The sequence below is a fragment of the Fringilla coelebs genome, assembly GCF_963513975.1.
Source record: "Fringilla coelebs genome assembly, chromosome: 1".
In the NCBI taxonomy this organism is placed as follows: Eukaryota; Metazoa; Chordata; class Aves; order Passeriformes; family Fringillidae; genus Fringilla; species Fringilla coelebs.
The window spans coordinates 60,956,436-60,976,752 of NC_140028.1; the positions used below are offsets into that span (position 1 = coordinate 60,956,436).

The following is a 20,317-nucleotide window of genomic DNA, read 5'->3' on the forward strand; positions in this document are numbered from 1 at the left end:
AGGCATCATAGATTATTTTATTTCAGTCAGTCAATGGGAGCAAGTGCAGTATTTTATTCTCAGACTTGCAAAGAACCAAGCTTTGAGAGAGTACAGTACATGCAGCTCAGCAGGCTTCAAGCAGACAGAAGAAAGCTACCAATCCCCTTTCAAACCAAAAATACATTGTGAAAGAACATTTTGTTTTCAACCTAGTTAAGTAATCTGAAAGCCTCAACCAAAGGATACTGTCTGAGAAGCTGATCCATTGAAAACAGTTACTGGATCCTCTGTGACTTGTGCTTCACCTTGGTTCTGTTGTATATTTATAATTAAGATCATTCAGACTATCTTTTGGCCTGAAAAATTAGACTGCAAATAACTGCAACAAAAATAATCCCTCTTTTTTCCTTGCTTCACGCTCCTCAAGTAGAAATCATGCAAAGTTTATTAGCCTAATACAGAGAGGATTTTTGCCAGCCAGTCCTAATAAACACCCCTGCCCCCCCAGCAATCTAATCAAAAATGTTACATTCCACTCAGCAGCCTTATTCTCCTCAGAATGTTCTGTAATGGCAGATAATACTACAATGTGGAGCATGTCCAGTGCCCAGCAAAGCCACACAGACATGGGGGAACTTTTAATAGCTGAGAAAGTTTCCATTTTCTACCCCAGACTGCAAACCAGTGGAGCAGGTGGAAAAGGCATTGCGTGTTTCATGTGTATACGTGAGTGATCCTTGTTGCTGTACCAGTTACTGTTCTGAAAAGTAAGGGAATATTAAAATACTGGTTTCCCTGCTCTCTAAACACCAGAAATGTGACAGTGGTAAGTTATAATCTGTTCCTTGCTGAAGGGAATATTTCCAACTCTGTTCCAAAGCCTACTTCCCAAGTTTTCATGGACCTGACCCTTTCCCTCTGCTTATGGGCATCCCCAGATGTCAATAAAATAGGATTTTCCTCAAAAGCAAAAGCAAAAACACAAGGTCACTTATACTCTAGTTGTGGAAACTCTATAGTGAAGTTGCAGGAGTTAGACAAAGAGGAGATGTGGAGCATAGACTTTAGTTCTTAGTATTACCACTAGGAGCCAGTGAAGAAGTGAAAGCTGCTGAGATGAAATGGAAAACTTGCTCCAGTAAAAAATGTTCTCCCTGGCTCTTTCCTGGCTCATGGACCATCAGATAAGCTTTGACAAGATAGACAAAAACAAGGACATGGTACAATCCACGATGGTGCCATGATGAAAGGATAACCACAAACTTCTCTGCAGTGCTGGACTAATTTAGCTTTAAGTCAACATGAGGGTGATTCTCATTACTAGTTAAAAAAGCAAAGAGAAATGTCATCTCTTCAGTATACAACTGTTTTGCCTTGTCTTTTTATTTCCTCTCTGATTCCCACCTTACCAATATTTTTTAACAGTAGGCTGTATGACTTTTCCTGAAGATAGTCAAATCTCCCTTGTTGCAAGCTCCGTAAATATAGAATATGAATCTCTGAACTGTAACTCTGAAATTGTCTGACTGTATTTAAAATAATTTCCATGCTCTGTTGTTATATCAATTTTTATTCCTCACTTTCTGCGATTTCCACGGTTAGGCCACAGTTAGGGAGGCTGAACTCTGCTTATTTGATGTAAAATAATTGTTCTAATAATAACACAAAAAAAGATCAGTGAGAACGTTGTATATTTTTTGATGTTGACTGAGACTGGTCGGTTTTGAAAAGGAAGTGTGTGTAGAGAGAGGAAGCCTGGCTATCTGTCCTTACCAAGGCAGCCCCCTTTCTCTTGCCTTGCAGCCTTCCTGTCAGTGCCCAGGGGTGATTTACAGAGCCAGTGGGGGAAGATGATTGCCCTCCAATGCTTTGCATGCTCCTGAGTTCCTAATTTTACTGACTGGAAAAGCACCAGATATAGCTTCAGATTCTTCTGCAGGAAAAAATACTCACTTGGATACTCAAAGCTAGAGCTTTTTGAACCATCTGTGCAAGTGTGCAAAGGGCTCCTTGGTGCAGTGCAGGCTGAGGGAGATAAGCCCTTTTCTCATCCTGCCCAGAGGTACCTCCCACCATCTTAGTGAAAGTGGGGGAAAGGATGAAAGCAGCAAATGCCCCTCTTTGCTTTCTCTGCACAGCAGTACTGGTCCAGTGCCCTCGGCTTTGTCACAAGCAGACTTTCCTTCTCCATTGAACAAACAGGATGCAGCCAGTCCCACGCAAACACAAAGGCATCAGAGCAAACAGCTCCCAGCTGGGAACCCCAGCAGCAGCTCCTGTTGCCCATTCTCTGCCTGTGAACTCCAGAAATGCTACCAAACCGAGGAACAGACTGAGAAAGCAGATTACTGCAGAGGGCAGAGGATAAGATGGTATTTTCCTGCTGAGCCAATTCTTGCCTTTCATAACACTGATGAGCTAATAGGTTTAACACTGGTGAACTAATAGGCTCAGTGTGATGTAAGCTATCTGAAGACCATGGAGGCTTTAAAACACAGACCAATGCTTATTCACCTCCAGCTCCTTTCCACAGTAGGTGCACTCAGTTGGGCAGACAAAAGCCCTGTGAAGCTGCCATCAGCCAGGACCGATAACTCACTGCCAGACATCCAGGGGTAGTTAGGAGCTCTGGCAAGAACCCATCCCACCAACATCAAATGGTCCTTCTGCCACCCACTTGGTGCTGGTGGCAGGGAAGCCCTGACTCAAGGCATTGCATTACTGGGAGGTTTCTCCCATTGCAGAGGGCTGGTGCAGCCCTCTGGGCATCCTGAACCCTGCACTTCCTGCTTATCTGTTTTGTTCATCTGCTTGGAGATGTGGAACATGCACAGGTTTGGTTACCAACCTTGGTGAGATAGTTTTGTGCTTTTGCAGAAAGATCCTTTTGCCCCACCTTCCATCCTAAATGGAAAAAAATCCTGACCTGTTTCAGTCCAAGGAAGTATCTGCCAACACGGAAAAGGATGACTGAATTCACCTCCAGGGCATCTGATAGAGATTTTTTTATGGTTTTTCAGTAACTGGGAGAATTTTTGAAAGCCACAAGAAAGTGAGTTCCCTTTCTTGGACATATTTGTCCAGCCTTGCCAGCTGTACTTGCATGCAGTATCTACTTCCAGGTCCAGGTAAAGCTTCTGCCTCAACAAATGATTTCTGCAGTATCAGGAAATACTGTACTGCAAAATGTTATAATGGCATGGTGTAATCCTTCCTTTTTGTCTTTCATTTAAGCGCTATCACTGCAGAAACAGTGTAACTTTCGTTTCAATTGCTGTAATTAAGCAGTGTTTCAGCCCACTGGCTCCTATTTAAGCCTCCTACTTTCTCAACTGCCAGTGTTACACTGAAGACTTCTCAGTCACGGGGAGTCTCTTTCCTCTGAGCTGATACTGCACAACAAGCTTTGTCTCCAAGAAATAAAAAGATAAAATCTATGCATCTTCATTAATGAACATTTATTTTAATCTTAGTGAACAAAACCCTGGGAAATTTACCTGCTATTCCTCCCCCCCCTTTTTTTTTTAATCCATCTGTTTTATTATTTAACTCCCTATATGTTTAACATTTCCTTATTTAATTCTAGGTATATCACTTCTCTTTTAGTGATTTCAAGCTCTTTTCATGTAGGACTGTTTAGGACCGCCTGGATTCTCAGAAGAAATTGCTTCTCTTGATAACTGGATCAAAGAATTTATAAAATTATGCCTCCAATTGTACATTATTTCCACAAGTACAGGTTACTGTTGATTATTAACTTTCTCACATTCACATTTGTATAAATCCTTTGGGCTGTATAGATGCCATAATATCATGCTACAGAATCAAGAAAATAAATCAAATTACAAATTGCAAGCCAAGAAATGTTTTGTTTGGTTTAACTTTGCTGTTTCTACCCCTTTAAGTTTTAGTTGTTGTATTCAGCAGATATTTTACCTTTTACATCACTGATTAAATTAAGAGGCAAATTAATTTAAAGACTGACTGCTCTTGATTGTCAGCAACTTAGATGCTTATTAAGTGGTTTAAAGTACATTTAATTATAGATGTATTGCTTCACATCCAGGAGTCAGTGAAACATGTAGTGTTTATGTCTTCTTATAAAGTATTACCACTTCTGTAGTTCAAGAATGCTTTCAAAGGATGTATGCATAATTTCCTCCTTTTAAAAGGATGACTAACCACTAATTGCACTGAATTGAATCTTCCTCTTACCTACTGTTTATAACTCTAAAACTGAATTGGCCCATACAAATGTTATGTCTTTGCTTGCTCCTATATCTCCCCCCACTATCTATTCCAAAGGTTAAGAAAGACTGCTGATCAAAAGAGCAATCAGCCAATGCTACAAAGGGATATGGACTTCAGGCATCGAGATACATCACACACTACTCTGAATGCTTTTTTTATCCCTGATTCAAAAACCTATTTCAGAACAACAGGAGTCAGCCTCCTTCATGTCTTCCAAAATAATCCAGAAGGGGCAGCCACATAACCAAAAGCAGCCGTAATACAGAAGGCCACATAATCTGATGTTTCTAGATGATGAAACAGCAGTTTATTGTACTTTTCCCTTCTCAACCATTGTTAGAAAAGTCAGACTGCCTTCACCTTCCTCACAAATCCTTTGACTGGAACTACCAGGGAGGGGGAGGTGTAAGCCCTGACAACAAAACAACAAACCCCGTGACATTTCTTCAAAGGCTTAGTACGGAACAAGATTGTCATGGAGCAAGTCATAATGTGTGATCTGTGCCAGCCCCATTTTAAGCCCAGAAGGAAAAGCCTGGCAGTTGGAAAATCCTGGCAGTTGTACCTATTTTTCACTTTCTTATAGGACTATTTATTTTGGAATAAAAAGAAGAGATTACGGGCTCAACATGAGTTTAAAAATGTATCAGTGCTTTCTCCCTCCTTGTTTTTGCAGCTGAGTTGTTATAAAATTAATGGGATATGTTGAAAGCAATCAAGGATTGGACATCCTTCCCAAACAGGTTGTTCTCTTTCACCTTTAATAAAAGCAATTTGCTGTTTAAAGAAGTGAAAGCAGAACAGGAGATCTCTGCAGCTGATTTCTGTGCAGATGAATTAACATCCTGAGGCTTATTTGCTTGTTTAGTGAAGTCACCTGGGGCTCCTGCTGAATGAAAGGAAAACCACACCTACCTCAGGCCTCCCTGTTCCTGTGAGAAAAGAGCTGGTTAACTTATTCAGGAGAGGTTTAGACTGGACATCAGGATGGATCTTTACTGAAAGAGTGGTCAAACACTTTTACTGGCTGTAAATCACTGTTGGAGAGTGATAATGGGTAAGGCTGGAAGCGAACACCAGCAGCGATTTAGCTCCTGGCTCAAGCACAGTCAGTCCACTGGAGCACATTAGTGAGGAGTAAGTTGTGAATATCCCCAGTGAGGGAAACTCCACGCCCTCTCTGGGCAGCCTGATCCAGTGCTCAACCACCTGCACAGTAAAGAAGTTCTTCATGTTCCACTTAAATTCCTGGAACTTCCTTCTTTGCATGTGTTTCCAAAACAAATCAAGTCCCCCAAACCAAGTCTGTTTTGCCCATGAGGATAATTGGGAAGTGTCTTTATCTCAACCTGTGAGCTTTTTTTTTTTAATTCTGATTTCTTCCTCCCACCTCTTTGGGAAAGGGGACTGAGAGAGGGGCAGACTGACTACCAGGTGAAACCAAGCCACCACAGCAGTGCAGCAAACAAGTTGTTTGTAAGCTTTGGGCTCAACACCAATGACAAACAACAACAAAAAGAAGAATTTAGGCTGTCAAACTCCATTCACTTCACGTCACTGATGGGTTATCTCTCCTTCTTCTCCATGCCTGTGCACTGAACTTCATATCAGAAAGTCAGGAGGCTTTCCCTTTTAAATCAGCATTGCACATCTATAAAACAACAGCTTCTACAAGATTGATTACGCAGTTCTTAGAGTAAGAAGGCCTTGCTGATCTTCTGCCATCAGCAAGGCCTTGAGCTGCTCAGGCTCTGCCCAGCACTTTATAAGAGCTCACTGAAAAAAAAAGTCTCAATCTGAACCTCATATCCAGGCTAATAAACACCAAGTAAGCTGTACACCACCCCAAGTGAACAACTTCCATGCATCTGCCTATATCATTTTGGCAAACAGAAGGCATATTGTTCTTAAATCTGTTCAACAATAGTTCAGTTTCTACTTAAGAAACCCTTCTTTTGTGAGAAGCTAGTCTTTCCTTCCTCAGCTCCTTTACTTTCTTCCCTGAAGGGGTGCGTAGATTCAACACAAACTTCAGAAGCTAACACAAAACATCCTACAAAAGACAAGGTCATAAAGGATGATGGGAATGGTTACAAAATAAACAATGAAGGCACAATAAAAGTAGTCTTAAAATACAAAAAAGCAGCCTTTATTATGAGATCATAATACATGCCAAAAATAAAAGTGTCTTTTAAATCACTGTGTATGTTTATGAATTGTATTTACAGGTTTTTCCTGCCATTTTAAAACTAGAATTTGCTTGGTTTTGCAGATATTTTCAAAAATAAATATTATAAAACATGATTCAAGAAAAGATGCATACATTAGGAAAAGGGAAACCTGGCTTGAAATAAAACCATTCCTGCAGAAGCCAAGAACAAAGAACATATCAGGGCTGAGAACTTAAAATAAGCCCTACCTTAAACTGAGAGGGTAAAATTTTGTAAAAACAAGAATAAATCACTTAAAAACTGAAGATGCCAGTACTTTTTTTCTTTTTTATAATATAACATCAAAGTTACACAGAATGCCCCAGTGATCACTAGGAAATCTGCCACATTCTAGTTTTTCCAAACCAATTAAGTCCATGCTTCGTGGAATGAAATGCCCCCCTTCCACTGCAGGTCGAAAGTAAATGCGGTCAAACCTCATCTTGCACTTGTAGGCTGCATTCAGGTTGGTGTTGGACTGGGTGTCCCAAGTGTAGCGGCAGTGCTGAGGTTTACCCAAAAACTCCCAGGCATCCTTAATGTTGTCAGGCAGATTACCAAGTTTAGCAACCTGAAGGCAGAAAGAGGGAAAAAAATTCCACAAGAGAGTGAATTCACAAATTCTACCTTCAAAAAATAGAACTGAGTTGTCGCAGCATTGGATTTTTTTCTGCAAAACATAAGTTGTTAAAAATCAAAGATCTTGGAGATGTTTCTAAACTATGGTATTTCTCCAGATACTCTAAAGCATGACCATTTCCTGTGGCACTTTCTAAACCCAAAATATGTTCCAAAACATATGCTCAGCTCTGAAATGTTGAGGTATAGGGCCAACACCATGTTTCCTAAACCAATGTCATTCCAGTTCACCGCAACGGAATTTCATGATAGAGAGAGGTGAAACTCTGACCTTCTAGTAATAATACACAAATTTCCCTTTTAGTATCAGCAGCCAAAAACTACTTCTAATTTTGAATGTCTTGATTGCCGGGAATTAAGATCTATTTCTCCAGACCACCCTCTTCCTTCACTGATTCTAAGAATTGGAGAGTTGAACAAGTAAAGACCAGGTTCTCAAAATGAGAAAAAGTTTTTGAAGTCAAAACTTCCATCAAATCTGCCTGCATCTGCTCAGATACAAGTATTGTTCTTAAAGCATTTTGTTATGTGGAAGGGGTCTCCACATATATCACCTCAGCCAAAACAACACTTACTTCTACTTAGTCACAGTTCCACATCTTAAGAATAAGCGTTGACTATCTCTGTTCTGCCTAAGAGGTAATTTCTCATAAAGACAACAGAAAAGCCTGAGAAGGTTTTGTCAAAATACCTCCTCTAAATAACAAAATTACTTATTTCTATTTACCTCGCTGTCTCTGAGGTTTGTATCCCCTCCAAATATAACAGTGGTGGACTCAGACTCCTTCTGCATTTCATTTAACACTATTTGCAGCTGCTTCATACGTTCCTTGGAATGATCTTTAGTGCTCTCCAGATGAGAAGTCATAAGGCAAAGTTCAATACCAGATATGCTCACCTATGTGTGAAACAAAGAGGCAGTGTTGCTATCCACATCACGGTAAGAAGCTCAAAGACAAAATCTAATCACAAAGGAAATGACTGAATGTCAGAGCTCTGGTTTATATTAGTTTTACATTGAAGAAAAGGGGCTTACAGAAGGATAACAGGCTTTTAGTTTTGTTTTCAGACGTTATGAGACTTGAAAGCAAAGAATGGTTAGTAACTTGCATAAAAGATTTAAGTTTGTCAGTATCAAATGCCACTGAGTTTGCATGCTTGGAGAAGTTTTTCTGCTCTTTGAGACTCTCATAGAGAAAAAGCCAGTTCAGTTTTTCCTAGGATTTTCTGTTTGGAAGGCAGAAGTACAGCTGCTTAGTACATCCTGACTCACTCACATGCACAACTAAAAGGTTCCTCTTCATGGCAGTCGTTGGAAAAGGTATTATGTCATGTTTCAGTAGCTTCACTCTCGATTTCTTTAACATTACAGCAGTGAAATACTCATCTATGTTACCTACAGAGGACCAAGCAAAGAAATGTTTGAGGACATCTGCTGTGCCACAGCAGAACAGCCATAAAGCAGTTAAGGTTCTGAAAGAGACCTTTTTACCACAACCTGCAAGAGTATGTTGATTTTTAAGTCATTAGTGAAAAGTTGCGTAATAATGGTCTGAATTTTCCAGATTTTTTAAATGCAAATACCTAAAAAAATTACTTATTTATGGTATTTTTTGATTACCCTTGCTACCAATCTTTCAAAATGCAGAAAGAAATACAAAGGAAAACGCCAGAAAAGCAAGCTTTTCACATGCATAATTTGCATCAAGCTACATGCTGATACCAAAACACAGGAACATTGAGTGCGTCCCTCTTCACTTTACTCTTTATATTCTTTAAAATGGTTGGAGGTTTTGGCAAGAGAAACAGAATAAACCCAACCTTTGTTTTTTGGCTTTTGTCTTTAGCACCTGAGGGCATTTTCTTACCTGGAATAATAGTGTAATTGCCTGCTTTCATCTGGAGAAGAGGGAGATGTGGTGGGATGACCTCCTGCAAAAACACAACATCCGGACTGTATCTGAAATCAGCAAGGCAAGAAAAACTTCAATTAATAACTGAGAAGTAGTACTGCAACACTCTGAGGCCAAATGGAACAAAGTCAGGGATTTCAGGTGCACCTTGCCCTAATTTTCCTAGGTTTTGTAAGAATCTGCTCCTTAAAAAAGAAAAAGCTATCTGCATTGTATTTAGCAGCACATAGAAACCACCATTACTAAAAGGGAGAAAACAACTGTTATTATGAACATGAAACCAACATGGTAATAAAATGCATGACTTCCTTCTACCACAACCTTGCAGGTTTCATATACTACAGAACAGAAGGAATTCAACTTAAGCAGCTGCAAAGGGGCTTTGGGACATGTTTTCCAGAAGATTCTCATGTACAGGATGCTATTATGAACTATGTTTGTGATGTATGGTTGCAACTTGAACAATATTGCTCATTATTAGACTTTTAAAGTAGCCATCTAAAAAGATTAAACCTCTGGGATGCTGCACAGGTTCACACCTTTTAAAGTCAGCATAACAACTCTCAGCTATTTAGGATATTTATAGGGTGATTGATCTGTTGCATCTAACATTAAGATAAGTGGGACATGAAGATTTGTAAATTCTCAAATCAAGAAGCCTTTTCATTTTTCTGTTGAATCTAGGCACCTGACAATACGAAGAGGAGGCTGTACTTACAATGCCAGGTATGTACAGATTCCTCTAGCTCGGTCTTTCACATTTCCCAGATCCAGCCCATCAATGTTCCAGGTGATCAGCGAGAAGTTGCTGTCATCTTCTTTTTGCTGCGAGTCTTCACTGTTGACACTAGCATTACTTGTAGTTGCATCTGCAGTGAGGTCAATGCTAAAGAGAGAGTGTATTTGTTTGTTAACATGCATAATACTGACCTGTGATTGCCTCACTTGTCTTCTAAAGCATGTATGATCTCAAGGTCATTTAAAAGCACAGTAGCTAAAACATACAGGCCCCAGACGTACAGAGCTGTGGTACACAGGTGAAGTAAGTGGTTTTCTCTCCACCTATGGATGGAAGATAACATTTACCATTCTGATGTAAGCTAATCAGATGGTAACTAACAAAATCCAAAGCACTTGAGTAGTTCAACTCTTTCCCCATAATCCCACTCTTTCCCTGTGTACTTCAGGAACAGGCTGCTTCCAAGTGGACTCCCCATGGGGTCACAAGTCCAGCCGGCAAACCTGTTCCAGCACAGGCTCCTCTGTCCATGTGCCCACAGGTCCTGCCAGGAGCCTGCTCCAGCGTGGGTTTCCCATGGGATCAGCCTTCTTCAGGCACCCACCTGCTGCAGTGGGGAGTCCTCCCTGGGCTGCAGGTGGGCCTCTGTTCCACTGTGGTTCTCCAATGGGTGTGCAGGAGCACAGCTGCCTCACCATGCTCTGCACTTGGGGAATCTCTGTTCCTGCACCTGGAGTACCTCCTGCCCCTTGGTGTCTGCAGGGCTGTTTTCAGTTCTCTCTTCTGCTGCAGATGCTGTGGTGCAGCAACTTTTTAACCTTAAGTACATTATCCCAGAGGCGCTACCACCATCGCTGATGGGCACAGCATTGTTCCACAGCGGGTCTGCCTTGAAGCCAGCTGACTTTGGCTCTGTCAGACACAGAGGAAGCTTCTGGCAGCTCCTCACAGGAGCCATGCCTGTAGCCCCTCACTACCAAAACCTTGCCAAGCAAACCTGGTCAGAATAATGTTGACAACACACTGATGTTTTTGTTGTTGCTAACTAGTGCCTACCTCAAGACAAGGGCCCTTCAGCTTCCCATGCTCTTCCAGGTGCACAAAAAGCTGGGAAGAAACATGACCAGGTGAGCTGACCTGAACTGGCAAAAGGGATACTTCATACCATAGATCATCATGTCCAGTGAATGAACTTGGAGGGAATTGGCAGGAGGAGCCAACTGCTGCTTAGAGACGGGCCGGGCATTAGTCACTGGACGGTGAGCAATTGTACTGTGCATCACTTATCTTTCTTGGCTTCCATTTTCCTCTCTCTTTTTGTTATCTCAAATTTCATTACAATTAATTTTATATTATTACTGTTAATTTTTACTGCAAAACTGTTTCTACCTCAACCCATGCGTTTTATCATTTTTTTCAATTCTCCTTCCCACCGTACTGAGAGGGTTATGGTAAGTCAGGGTGTCCAAGTGAGTGGGTGCATACTACTTAGTTGGTATCTGGGGTTAAACCACAGCAGGCAGGGATCTGGAAAAGGTCAATTCCACATGCAGACCAGTACCTCCTCCAGGTGTGCTATGAGATGGTGTACATAAGACACAAATCTTACATCTTAACTCCCACAGGTACATTTAACAAGGTATTCATGTACAAGCATATTTTATTTATAGAAATAAAAATATGCATACATCCACTATAATACGAATATGGATAATTTACATATATACAAATGCATGTATGGTAAAATCTGTACACATATCACTAGACAACACAAGGCAATGAAAAGAAAATATGCCTATGCCTTCTCCAAAAGGCTCACAGTCCACCGGTCCAGAGAATCCACAGAGAGGAAAGGCAGCCCAAAAGCCTGAGAGCCTCTCCATGGGAGAGAAACGTCGGGAAAGGACGAGAACGGGAGCAGAAAAGGAACAGGAACCGCCTGCCTCGCTACACGTCAGCCGAGGCGCGATGCCCGGCCTCCGGGAGCCTCGGCCCGGCGATGCCTCTCCCCGGCTGTGGGGGTCCCAGCGCCTTCCTGCCGAGGGGAATCTGCCTCCCCTCGGCGAGGCAAACCTGCGTTCCTCCGGGGAGGCTCGGCTCCCCGACCCTCTCCTCCCGCCGCATCCCGCCGTCCCCGTCACCTACCAGCTGCCGCTGTCCGCGCAGGCCGGGGCCGCCCCGCCCGCCGCTGCCTCCGTGTCCCGCGGCGGGTCGAAGTAGGCGTTCAGCGCCCTCTGAAACACAGGGCCGGCTGGCAGCGAGGGGCCGCCGCCGGGCAGCCCCGCGGCCGCGCCGGCCCCGGCCGTACCTCCATGTGCCAGTCGCTGCCGGCCAAGAAGCGGCGCGCCACGGCCTCGTCGCTGCTGGTGATGGCGGCGAACTCGGAGCACAGCACTTTCCTCCGCTTGGCGACGTGTAGCGCCTCCTCGTCCTCTTGCTCCCGCTTGTGCTCCGCCGGCGGCGGGCTCGGCGCCTCCTCGGCCCGCTCCTCCATGGCTGCGGCGGAAGGCGAGCAGAGGCACCGCCCGCCGGGGTTGCGGTTCCGGGGCGCGGGCGGGCGGCGGTCAGCGGGGCGGCAGCATGGGGTTCACGATGGACACCCTGAAGGAGGCTATGAAGTACATGGTGCAGTCGAAGGGCTTCGACCGGGTGCTCGGCAAGGTACGGGCATTGGAGGGCAGGGCTCCGGGAGCGCGGCACCGCCCGGACAGCTGGTCTCTACGGGCATGTGTCCCCTCCCGGGACAAGCGGCTGGACCGGGATCAGGGTGTCAGTCCGCGGGGGCTGCGCAGGGCCGAGCCTGGCGGGCTGCGGGCACGGCAGGAGCCCGCTGGTGCAGGCTCGCCGGCGTCTTATCCCGCATTCCAGGCCTCGCACCCTGGCGTGTAGCCGTGCTGCTAACACGGGGTAGAAAACAATTGTTATAATAATTAATCAATTGTTATTCAGTAACTCTCGTTAAACACTGCAGCTGCCTTCCAGCAGCTCTCTGAAGGTGGCTGTACTGAATAACCTTCAGGAGTCATTCAGCTGGTGGCATTCTTTCCTTCGCAGTATGTGCGAAGCCGCTAACTTCCGGGACTGTGAAATTGTAAAATAAACCCTTCCCTGTTTAAAATTAGAAAGGTGTCTCGTTATGACATCTCCTGAGCCTGAAGGCAGGCTGGGAGCACAACGCACACCCCAGTGCTCTCTGAATTTCGACACAAGGCCTTACACTATACCTTCACTGCACATTCTGGTGTAAGGAAAAATGTAATTGACTGGTACTGCTGCACTGTCATGTTACATTATGCTCTGAAAAAAGTTGAAGTTACTGTTAATTTACACTGCAACTTGTGTAGTATACAGTAGCATAGCTGCTGTGTAGGAAAGTTCTCGTTCTAGAAGCAGTTTCAGTGTTCTCATTCAATATTCACTTGAATTTTTATTTGGTTGTGTAACTGTGACATGGAGTGATGGAGTAAATATAGCTAAGAAAATCAGCCATGTAGAAGTGCCTTTGCATTATAGAGCAGCAAATGTTATAATGGAAGCAGTGCTTTTGTTGACAGCTCCATGATCTGATACACTTAACAGAAATCAGCTGTTCGCAAAGTAATTCTTACAGTCGGGTTTTTCCAAGACATGTTGGTGTGTATAAAGTTTTTTAAAAATTTATAAAGCTTTAAGAAGATAGTTTATATATTCATAGAATCTATTTAGGTCTTAGTCACCATTTCACTGTGATAACTTTACGCTCCTTTTAAATCCTGATAAGTGGTGAGCAAGTATTAGCATTTCAGCTTGTAAAGGTAACTGCCTGGAAGTGAGCCTTGGGAGACAGGTTTCCAGTCTTCCTGGGGAATACTTTCAGATTTTTCCTGCAACCTTCTAGAATTAGGATGCTAGGAATCTGATGATAATAACAATAAAAGTACAGTTTGAATTAAAAGTAACTGCTGATTTTCTGGGAGATACCTGAAATCTCTCTTACCATAAGTAAATGACTCAAGGTATTTCTTATTCTGAAGAAGACACGTTTAGTCCGAAACCTTTCACCTCAAGCCTCAGACTTAGTTTCTGGTGTAACTCCAATGTGGTATCTACCCAGGCTTTAATGACTGTGTGTGTTTAAAGCCTGGAAGCTGAAGCAATGTGCTGTTCCCCGAGGCAGATGCGTGGGAGGACAGGAACAGCAGGGCTGGGAGAAGCAGAGACCAGCAGCTCGAGCTGAGTAGGTCCTGGAAGCGTTCAAGTACTGAACTATTTTTGTCAAGGAGAGCAGGCATGTAGTGCCAGATCAGAGCAACGACACAAGGGACCAGATGCTTTCCTCACCTCGCTGGTGGGGTGGAGCACCAGTCCCTGACGGGAGTGGAAGCCATCTGCTCCCAGTGCTGAGCGTCTGTAAAGTCCTCCTTAGAAATTCTGTCGGAAGCTCAGGCCTCCAGTGCAGTGCAGCATGCCTGATTTAGGACTTGGGGTTTTCATTGATACCAGTGCTATTTCCGTATTAGGACGTTGCCTCAGTAATTTCCTCTCTGTTTAATACCAGTTTTTTCCATTAGAAGACTGTACTGCATCATCATTGATCTTAGCATAATTTGTCTGCAAAATTTGGATAAACTGTGGTTTATCAGAAAGGGTGAAACTCAGCTCTTACAATGCATTATAAATAAATAACAATGAAACTGGAAGCATTTCAACCTTAATACCGTTTAAGATCAAAAAATATTTAAACTCAGCTGGTAACAGAATGGAAACATTCAAGTTTAAAAAAGCCCTTGTAAAAAACCTGAAAATTAGTAAGAAGAAATATAATAAATATGTCCACATTTCACTTTTAATAGTCTAAAGGCACTTCAAAGTCTTAGTTATACATGTAAATGTATGTGGAACTTACCCCAGTTTTGCATCTGCTTTCAGATTTTGAATATAGTGCTACTGACTGAAGAAATTTAAATAGAGCTTTTCAAATACTGAGTTGCAGTAACATCTTGGTGTCAAAATTCCAGCTTCTTTTGTTGGTTATAGGGGGAAGCATGGTACTATAGGTGAGCTGTAATTCTGGATTTACCACCTGTGGTCTGGAATAAAACTATATATACAAATAATGATGCTGTAACACTGTGATACAGCCTTGGATACTTATACTCATGAATAAGAATTTCCAATCAGAGAGGCCAATCTGATTAGTATTTCCAACACTCATTTCAAAATACTGATTTTTATTGAGTTGCTCTTATGTAATGACTAATGAATTACTGGTGGTCTCATTACCACATTGTGAGCTAACAAATGCCTTCACAACTGTGGTACACACAAATACTTAGAGCAGTTTTTGTGTTACCTCTAATCTGGTCTTTCACTCACGGCTTCAAGTAAAAGGAAAACTGAAGACGGTTTCCTCCTAAGGAATTCCTGACAGCATAGCACCTATTGAAGTTCTGTTAAGCTGTCAGTTTAAATATTTGTCTACATTAGAAGTACAGATTTTTCTAATGCAACAGTCTTCTGCTCAAAGTCTATGGAAATATCTAATGAGACAGTTGAATTACTCTATTTCCATCTTTTAATTTGTCTCATGAGTCCAGTGTCAGAAAAAATTTACTTTCAATTTGATTGAGGGCAATATTAGGTGTTGGTATTACTGTCACTAAGCTTTTTATTCCTTTTTTGGTTATACAGATGAAACTTCAATCTGCAACTCCTGGAAAAGTTGTTTGTGAAATGAAGGTAGAGGAGGAGCATACAAACAGAGGTGGCACATTACACGGAGGTCTGACAGCCACCCTTGTGGATGTGGTGTCAACAGCAGCATTGTTGTACACAGAAAGAGCAGTGCCTGGGGTCAGTGTGGACATGAACATCACGTAGGTATCGTCCACTATGGTACCAAAACATACTTTTATTCCCCTATTGACTCCATTGTACATCTTTTCTGTGCTGTGGCACTCGCTAAAAATGGGTGTTTTCTTGGCTTTCAGAAGTCCTGTTTTGATGAATTAAAGGGGTTGCATGTGTGTTTTTGGAGGCTGCCATTTGGTTTCAAATTTTGAGTTGGACCTTCTTAAGCTTTTATTTGTTACATGTGTTTATGAGACAGTGCCCATTTATTCACAGAACGTAAAGGGTTGCTGATATGTCAACAATTTTACTCCTAAGAAATTGGTTTGGTTTCAGTTTTTGCTTGTGCAGGTATGTTAATGTCTCCTCAAAATCCAAGCTCTAGGGCAAGCAGCTTTCTGTAAACCCTTTTTTAGTATTATTCCATAAACCAGAGGAAAAGCAGAGTTTACCTCTGTTGTGTATAGAGGGTGAATTACAGATTGAATCAGAGTTTCTCAGTGGAAGAAGAATCCTTTGCTCTAGGTTATTTTAAGGTAGTTTTATGCTGAGAATAGTTCTTCCTGTAATGAAAATTCAAAGCACGGTGTCTTAAAAAACCAGTTGTTCTGAAAGTTTCTTTCATCATGCTATTGTAGCTTCTCAGCTTTGCTTCATTACTTTTAATGAAGACATTATGACTAATTGGAACTAAAGTAATCCTACATGGAATAACTAACACAGAGCATTAAAAATGTTAGGAAAGTAACCCCTCATCAAAACTGCCTTAAAAAAAAAAAAAAAAAAAAAAAAAAAAAAAAAAAAAAGCTTGAAAAATGTGTGGGGGGTGATCTCTGTCTTTACCAGGTTCCTTCCTTTCTCTCCCAGCACCTTCTGATTTCTCCACTAGGCAGATGGGGGATTAAGCATCTATTTAGGCTTCATGCTACCACTGTAATGACTAGGATCTTACTGGAAATTAAAACCTAAAATTCTCCTGTAGTTATGGGTTTTTTCCTGCAGTAATATAACAAGAGGCCAACATCTGAATTATTGACACTATCAGCTATGTTCACCCAATTACATAAGGGCTGAAATCTGAAGAAAGTGCTGTCTCTGGAGGTGATACAAAATTACATTTAGGCAATGTTACATGAAGCAATATTAATATCTTTTTTTAACTTGGACTACTGCATTCATTGAAAAAGTGAGATTGGATATCAAATATTGTTACAAGAACTTTTTTCCTTTTTGGGAAGGAGCTTTTTAAAAAGTTGCCATGAGGAAGCTATTTCAGTAATGGAAAGAACAGAGAGAAACAGAGAAAATTTTTTTTGGTAACCACAAGAGGATCAGCAGTAGCTTCTGGAAATGAGACAAGGCTGAAATCCTGCCCTTGTCAAGCAATGGAGCTGGTGCTACATCAGCGTTAGGCGTGGCTGACATTCTTGTGACATGGCATCGTGTATAAAAATGGACTCGTTGATGAAATTTAGCTCAACAAGATTAACATCCAGCAATTCTTCATTTTCCTCTGCAGCTCTAACATTTGAATATTGTTCCCTTACCTCAGATCATGGTTGGATCATGTTCCTCCTAATTTGTTCCAGGGGAATTTTTTGTGCAGAAATTTCTTCCTATTACCCAAGAGTGTGTTTAAAAGCACACCCTCCTGCTCATGTAAATAAAACAAAGAGTTTTCTAATGAATGGAAACAACATTTGAGGGTGCCCAGATTTCCGTGACTTTCCTCTAACCAGGGTATGGGAACAGTTAACCTATGCTTACAGTTCCATACAGAAATGACCTTCTGGAGCCTTTGTGACATTGACATTTTACAGCTGAAGCAGCCAGACTAGTTTAGAACGGCTGTAGGAAGCCAGCAGTGGTTGGAATAGGACTCGGAGCTGAACTTTTAACTGAAGTCTTGGATACCCCATTGTTTCTGTTCCAAAACAGACTTTTCCTCAGCCAATGGGGTTTTTTTCTAGCCTCCATTTTCTCAGAGAGCTCTTACACTTACTTACCAGTGCCAGTAGTTAGAAGAGCTCAAATTCATTAAGTGGGGGTTTGCAAGTAGGCAGGCAGACAGAGATGTTGCTTTATTACCTGCTTCTATTAATTCCTCCATAATATAAAATGCAGGAATATTCTTGGATTTATCCTCTGTACAGTTGCTTACCTGTTCCTTTTTTTCTTCCTTGAAGATACACTTCTGCTGCTAAGATTGGAGAAGAGATACTGATTACAGCTCAGATTTTGAAGCAAGGAAAAACTCTTGCATTTGCAACTGTGGATTTAACAAATAAGGCTACAGGAAAGTTAATTGCACAAGGTAGACATACAAAGTTCATAGGAAATTAATATGAAAAAGTATTTTAAATAAGAATGTTGGATTTCAGAATCCCAGTTAGAATTATTTTCTCATTTATGCAATATCACCTGCACAAAGTTGTGATAGTCTCTATCAAGCAAATTTGTCTCACTTCTATAATAAGCGAACAGATTTCTTAATTACCACCAGTATTGCTACGAGCCTGGGTTTGGGAAGAACAACAGAGTGTGACAGCACAGGGAGGCATCTGGCTTTTTTTGGTCAAGATAGCAGATGGGAAGAGCCTTTGGACCAGCCATATGGTTAACCAGCATGACAGCATTTTAAGAGATCTGTTTTCTCTACCTGTGGCCAAAGCAACCCTGTCTTCAGACCTGTCACTGTCACACTCAAACACCACTAGAAGTGCTTCCAAACTGTACTTGTTCCCTGAGATGGTAGTACAGTTCCTGTAACATTGTCCAGAACTGGTTTGAAAGTGTAAAGCAGACTGATGCAAAATGTAATTTACTGATGCTGTAATAAATTAAGAAGTATTCAATAAAACTTTCTGAAACTACCTTTTTAAAGATTGTTTCATAGTTTTGTAGCCTCTTTGCACCTAAGTAAAATCTTGTCAGCATGCTGTACTTGAGAGACGGTGTGGTGGAACACAAATTCACCCAAGATGTCATCATCTCCCTCTAATCCTGGAACGTGAAAATAGTTACATCGTGTAGGCTTTTCAGCTCTCCCTGGCTGAGGCTGTGGTTATATTTGTTTAAAATCCATCAGCTGAATGTTACAGATGTAAAAAAGTAATTTTGGTAAGCTTTCATTCAGGCTAAGGCTGTAGATTATCTGACCAGGGTTAAATGTGGTAGAGTTAAGCTGCTGTTCATCAGCTGAAGCCTGGTCTCCTCTTGCAGTGTTGTGGACAGGTTTAACTGCTTTCTTCAAACTGTTGACAAATGATTCATGGCAAGATTATCAAGCTGTAATAAGAACAGCAATGCTACATGCAGTGCATGTTTTTCTCCTCTACAAAAAAGCTGATCTACGCTAGTAAAGGGCATGTGTAAGTCCTTTTTGTTGTGGAAGTTGAGTCATTGTCTTCAGTCATTTGACTTTTGTGATGAGCAGTCAGGGTTTTCTTCTGTGAATTCCTAAACCTAAATAAGTAATTTTTAATGAGTTAGGTGACCTGTTCATGCCGACTGATTTTCAATACAAACTTGTACAAGTTTACCAATGTGTCATTAATCTTTCCAAAAGACTTTTAAACAACTAATACGAGCAGATGACTAACCCTTCAGTGGAAGTTCTCTAAAAAAATATCTACAGTGGGCTCAAGCTACCAGCATGTATTTTTGCTGCAAGTTTAGAACAGTTTTCCATGATATATACATTCTCATAAAAGCTTTTTCTCTCGGGCTGCCTCAGAAGCACACAGGGTTTACATGCCTGTGGCTACTTGAACTTTTAATAGTAGCATCCTCTCTTTAGCAGTACGTTCATGATTGATTTTCCCACAGGACTTGTACTCACTAATACTCAGGAATCATCCCTGAATCCCATTTAAAGGAACACAATGCTTTGCTGAAACAGTTCTGCAAAGGTGATTACTCCAGCAGTAACTTTTTTTGTTTTAAATCTTTGCTCATTAGAGCTAGATGCTGCACTATACGAAGTTCTCACGTCACAGCTCCCTCAGCCTGGAGCACTGTTAACAGTCTTAAGCATCTCCAGTTCCTCTGCAATTACTTGGATGAGCAGAGAGGATCCATCAAAGCAACTGGATGCACTTTCTGACTTTGGCGATTGCTGCTCTGGTTTCTTTCTATTAACATGCTCTGGCATCTCCAGTTACCTTTTTTCTCATTCTTAAGTTTACCAGTTTTCTTACGTGGGTTACTCATGTAGCAGAGCCCGAGAAGATAGTTAAAACCACTCCCCTCCAATTGCTATAAACCCATCCCCTCACTGGAACACAAGAGTGGTTTTGACTATTACCTGAAATAAAAGGCAGAGGGTGAGAATGAAGGAGGTGCCAAATTCAATATGTGCCAAAATATTGAGAACACTCTCAGCTGTTTGTGCTGGGGCCACTCTGTCCTTGTGTAGCTGTCCCACTGCAACTTAACACGACTTCCCTCAATCAGCGCTGGCTGCCTCAGGAACCTATCAGAGTTAAGTGGTCCCATTCTATCACTTAGCATTCATCATATCTCCATAATTACAGCTGAAAAGCGTCCAGGCCAATTGAGAGTAGCAAACCTCAACACGGAAACAGCAGTATCCTCCTGTTCCCATTCAAGCCTGGCAAGGACTGTTTCAGGCTGAGAGCGAAACAGAAATAAACCTTCCTGAAATAACAAGTGAATTCTCTTCTCCCTTACAATAGACTATTCAACACAGTATTTTAGAACTGCCTAATTAATAAGAGGGACATTGTTAATAT

General features: G+C 41.7%; 2 protein-coding genes across 2 annotated transcripts; one reads left to right on the forward strand and one right to left on the reverse strand.

Moving 5' to 3' along the window:
• Nucleotides 1–6,425: 6,425 nt before the first annotated feature.
• TDP2 (tyrosyl-DNA phosphodiesterase 2) lies at nucleotides 6,426–12,333 on the reverse strand. The gene is made up of 7 exons (XM_084216330.1): nucleotides 12,043–12,333; nucleotides 11,880–11,968; nucleotides 9,714–9,881; nucleotides 8,951–9,042; nucleotides 8,360–8,478; nucleotides 7,810–7,980; nucleotides 6,426–7,014 (listed from the first exon to the last, which is right to left on the reverse strand). Exons 1-7 carry the CDS (start codon nucleotides 12,226–12,228, stop codon nucleotides 6,733–6,735), a joined length of 1,107 nt encoding a protein of 368 aa, XP_084072456.1. The 5' UTR covers nucleotides 12,229–12,333; the 3' UTR covers nucleotides 6,426–6,732.
• ACOT13 (acyl-CoA thioesterase 13) lies at nucleotides 12,300–18,436 on the forward strand. Its single transcript, XM_084216345.1, has 3 exons — nucleotides 12,300–12,395; nucleotides 15,405–15,589; nucleotides 17,750–18,436. Exons 1-3 carry the CDS (start codon nucleotides 12,315–12,317, stop codon nucleotides 17,904–17,906), a joined length of 423 nt encoding a protein of 140 aa, XP_084072471.1. The 5' UTR covers nucleotides 12,300–12,314; the 3' UTR covers nucleotides 17,907–18,436.
• Nucleotides 18,437–20,317: the final 1,881 nt, after the last annotated feature.